The sequence below is a fragment of the Limulus polyphemus genome, unplaced genomic scaffold (assembly GCF_000517525.1).
Source record: "Limulus polyphemus unplaced genomic scaffold, Limulus_polyphemus-2.1.2 Scaffold4463, whole genome shotgun sequence".
In the NCBI taxonomy this organism is placed as follows: Eukaryota; Metazoa; Arthropoda; class Merostomata; order Xiphosura; family Limulidae; genus Limulus; species Limulus polyphemus.
The window spans coordinates 28,611-33,274 of record NW_013670073.1 but is presented as its reverse complement, the minus strand read 5'-3'; the positions used below and the strand labels follow the sequence as shown (position 1 = coordinate 33,274).

The 4,664-nt window shown below is 31.6% G+C and overlaps 1 protein-coding gene across 1 annotated transcript in view; it reads left to right on the top strand.

Annotated features, from left to right (window-relative positions):
• Positions 1-832, top strand: part of LOC106471192 (ribosome biogenesis protein WDR12 homolog) — a 23,054-nt gene extending 22,222 nt beyond the window's left edge. Inside the window, exon 13 of the mRNA XM_013931781.2 lies at positions 668-832. Within this exon, the coding sequence (XP_013787235.1) occupies positions 668-697 (30 nt within the window). The 3' untranslated portion in view covers positions 698-832. The remainder of the gene's footprint in view (positions 1-667) is intronic.
• The last annotated feature ends 3,832 nt before the right edge of the window (positions 833-4,664 follow it).

Sequence of the window (4,664 nt, the reverse complement as noted above, 5' to 3'; positions counted from 1 at the left end):
GTATCTTTTTGTGTAATTTCAGTTAGGACTAATTTTATAAATGTTAATTTTCATTTTTGGCTTACTGTGTGAATTTAGGCCTAATATTAAGCTCTCTTTAGCCATGAAAATATATTAATGGAATTATAGCCAAATGGTTGGAAAACATCAAGGATAGCCAACTAATAATTCAATGAAACCTGATTTTTAGTTTTAAGTCTCGTAACTGATTTCATTATATATAATATTATGATTTTTTTAAAGTTCTCATATGTCCATACTATCCTGTAGTGATTAGTTTACACAAAATTAATTGCAACGACCGAATCATGTTCATTAATGAGTATTTTAATTTATTCCAATTTTAACTAGGGTTAAAATACACATTTATTATAAGAAGTTATCAATAATTCTAAAGTTCACTTTTAAGCCAAACATTTACTGTCATGTATCACCCTACACCAACAAACCTGTTTCGATTACTGAGGAAGTTTCTTATATTATTATCATTGCTATCAGTTCTTTGAACGTTTTCAACATAGTTTAGAAAGCATTAGCCAATGTGTAACAATTGACGTACAGTAAAAACGTTGGATAGTTTCAGTAATGAGTTACAAAAAATTTAATTTGAATGTAGATAATTTGTGTTAAAAGTTTTAAATTATTTAGCTTTTAAACTTTCCCACAGGTGGTGACAGAAGATGAACCTATGGAATAACTTCAAAGTACGATATCCAGCTTCTATAAATATTTATTAGAACATAAACCACTGTTTCTGATGTACAGGGTTCAAAAATAAATAAATAAATGTAAAAATATTGAGATAAAATTATATTGGAGCTGTTTTTTTTTGTGTGTGTTTCTGATTGTTCTTTTTTAATTTCGAAAGAGCCAATACTCCGTTTTCTTTCCTGTCTAATGTCTTGATTGTTCATTCAATATCCATCTAAATCAATTATGTATCTAAAAATTCAGTTATTATGTTTGACTGCACTTGTTTTTATCACATCATACCATTGAGTTTCTTGTGCTGCTTCTGGCAGCTATGATCCAGCCCAGCTGATGAGTTTCAGTATTTAACAAAAGGTCTCCGTATCAGTCATTTGTGGCAGATAAAAGATGGATGTCTTTACTTCTGGTTTGAAAACAACACTTTTTCCAATTAAGAGAAATTTGATAAAAAAATACTTGAAGTCAAATATGATGTTTCTTTCTTTTTTTAGTCCTAATAAATATCCTTTTTATCTACCAGCTTAGGATTTTGTTCCACAACACTGAAATATAATTATAATTTATCTCAAGTAGTATGCATCTGAATTATCTCTAACTTGTAAGATTCTGTTTCTTACTTAGTCTTTGTTTGAGACATCTGAGTGAGAAACTTTGTATGTTAGTTGAAACTAATGAACTACATAAATTTACTTTGTTTCCATATCAGCAAATGTTAATCTCCCTTTTACCCTCTTTATATGTAGTTGAATAACACGAATTTCACTTTTTTAAATGAACGTTTGGTTACTATAACTAGTAATGCCTTAAACTTTAGTATCATATGGTGCAGTTATAAAAAAAATCTAACATAATATGGTGCAGTTAAAAAACATCTAGCATCATGTGGTGCAGTTAAGGAAACATCTAGCATCATGTGGTGCAGTTAAGGAAAAAACTTGGGATCTTGTAGTGCAGTTATGAAAACATCTAGCATCATGTGGTGCAGTTATAAAAATCTGGCATGTAGTGCAATTATGGAAGTTTTGACATAATATGGTTCAGTTATGTAAAAATCGAGCACCATTTGGTGCTGTCATGCAAAACCTGGCCTCATAAGGTGCCTTGCACTTACATAATGATATTTCATAAAGTCGATTACAACCTAAAAGTCTTAAGTAGTTTCGTGTGTTGAAATGTGTATAAAAACAATTATTGTATTATTATTTCATATCATAGCTATTTCGTTTGATAAACTTGTATTAATAGTTTAACATCTCTTTTTTTATATATATTTGTAACTTTGAAGTAAACCATTTAATTTATATATTGAAATATATCAAGGTATTATTGTTAGAATATTTATTTGGTCATAAAATAAAAACCAGATAAAGTTAACAAGACTGCTTTCATTGCTAAAGTTCTACTCAAATGAAAATTGTAATTTAATGAAATATAGATTCAACCATTAATAAGTAGTTTATCTCTAACTATTAAAAGGTAAGTTGGGGAATTTTATGTAGGGTGTCTATCTATTTTTCATAATTATTTCATTCCATTATAATATACTTGACCATATTTGTCTGTTTTTGCTGAAAACTGTTTCAATCTGGAAAGTATTTATGGCTATTTTTTTTATATCGTCACAGTGCCAGTTTACGTCAGCAACCAAAACAGGGAACGCCCTCTAGATATTATTGCTTGTCAAGAGCCTAACCACTGTACCTCCGAGCTCCAGATGTAATGTTACAGCTATTTAAGCGTAAATTACACAGAGGACGAGTCCCCCATTATTTGAACAGCAATATAATATTTTCTGAATAGACTAAATTACGTACCAGTCGCACTATAACCAGCCGGAATCGAACACCAAATACGTATTGAGATAAATCATAGCATGTGGGGGAATATAGCAGCCACTTCTGAAAACAAGGTTATGCCCCTGCTTGCTATCATCATGATTTTGTATTGAAACTTTATTCTCCGAAAGAATACTGTAATGATAAATAATGTTGCAAGTACTTCAGCCTATACTCAACGTCTAACCTTGTTATAAACATAAACACGCTACAAACAGCATGTTTCAGGAAGCAGTTTTACTTTAATGTTTGACCTAATGATGTCAGTGTGCTTGCTGTTAGAAAAGATGTAAACTAGATACATATAAGTTTCTTCTGAACATACACATCGTACTTACACTTATACTCTTAACTTCAGCATGTAGACAGATAAAAACTGAAGTTTTATTTTTTTCCTTTTATTTTCTAGCCTGTGATGTAGTTAAAAGCGGCATTAAATTCGGTGTTGTGGTACTAACGATACGAAGTCTGATTTTAGAGTTAACCCTGACAAATATGGCTGTACAATGACGTATATTTTTAAGAATGAGTTAATTATGCTGATACAACGTGTGGTAATTGTGGTAATAATTCTGGAATTGGTTACTAATTCTTATAGTTCATGACTTTTGTGGTGTATTATTATTACCCAGACCAGCCGTTAGTAGATAAGAAAATATACTTGTGTAACGAATGCTGCACTAAAACATTGATGTTAGAGATTCCCCATATATTTATGTTGTTCTGTGGTTTAGCACTATTGAAATAATGAGATACAGGCATTGTGATTATTTCTTGTCGTTCGACACTTGCATTCAGTGAAATTTTAAGCATATAGAAGGTGACAATATTTTTGAATATTAACGGTATTTCCTATATAATTACTCTTGTCATAAGACAGCAGTATTAGGCCTATTATATTTTTAACACCACGTTCTGTATACGGTCCTTTCATTAACATGAAAGAAGTGCAGGGTTTCGACAATTCTTTGCCGACGACGCGTTTCGCAAGATACAGAGCTCATCAAGCCGTCTGGGCCACAACAAATACATTAGTGTGCGAACATCCTTCTTGGTAAATATAAAATACTTAATACTGATGTGTTAGGGCAAGTATAATTAATTATAATAATATTTTGCCAGCTTAAACGTTCACAACACAAGAAGTATTTCATATAATTTAACACTTGCGTTCGTTACAGATCAATTTAAATTCTTAACATACAGCAGGTGACAATGTTTCTCAATAATAACAGCATTTTATATTTTTAAATGTTATGATATAAATCCGAGAGATGGCGAGGCAGTCGAGACCAGTAGGCCTAAAAAATATCCTAAAAATCATGTTAACTATAGATGTTTTTCCCACAATTCCCTTGATTTACCAATTGCGGGTTCAAAATAAGAGGCGAGAAGAAATAGCATTTCAGACCATCTTTCGTATCACACAAGTCTCTCTTAGAGGCCTTTCGTTTAATACCAGGATTCGTCAGTTGGGTTGGACGAAGAGAGAGAAAAATTCTCTGAAACGCTATTTATGTATGCAGTATAATACTTTAAAAGTTACTGTATACAGAAAGCTGGTGAAGCATTAGAAACTAATAGGCCTAAAATTTGTAATAACAATCACAATGATATTTTTGCTTGCCCCTGATTTTGTATCCGCAATGTACAAATTTAGAGGAATATGTAAAAAAAAACCCTGCAGTTAAGACAATTTAATCAGAAGTTGTACGCCAATCAGCATTTTTATATGGTCCTACAGATAAACTAAGATTCTAATTATACTGTGAGTAGTAATGTTTGTCAATCATACCTTGCCAGTTTTCAGCTTAATAAACGTACGAACGCGGTCTGAAATAGAAACAGTTAACTACGTCGAAATACGTAGTTAACTTACTGCTATTGCTAGGTTGAGAACGAACCTGTGGCTTCATGAATCGGGAGCGCCCTTCGTGTGGGAAAACATAACCGTTATTAATAATGCTTGGAGACGGCTTGAATGTGTAATGAAGAAAAACTTTAATATAAGTTTAACACAACAACAAATATACAAGGATTTGTCATCATCAGGTATGAATAATCCTTGTCGAAACGTTGTATATTTGCTGTTATGTTGAACTTGTATTACAGTTTTTC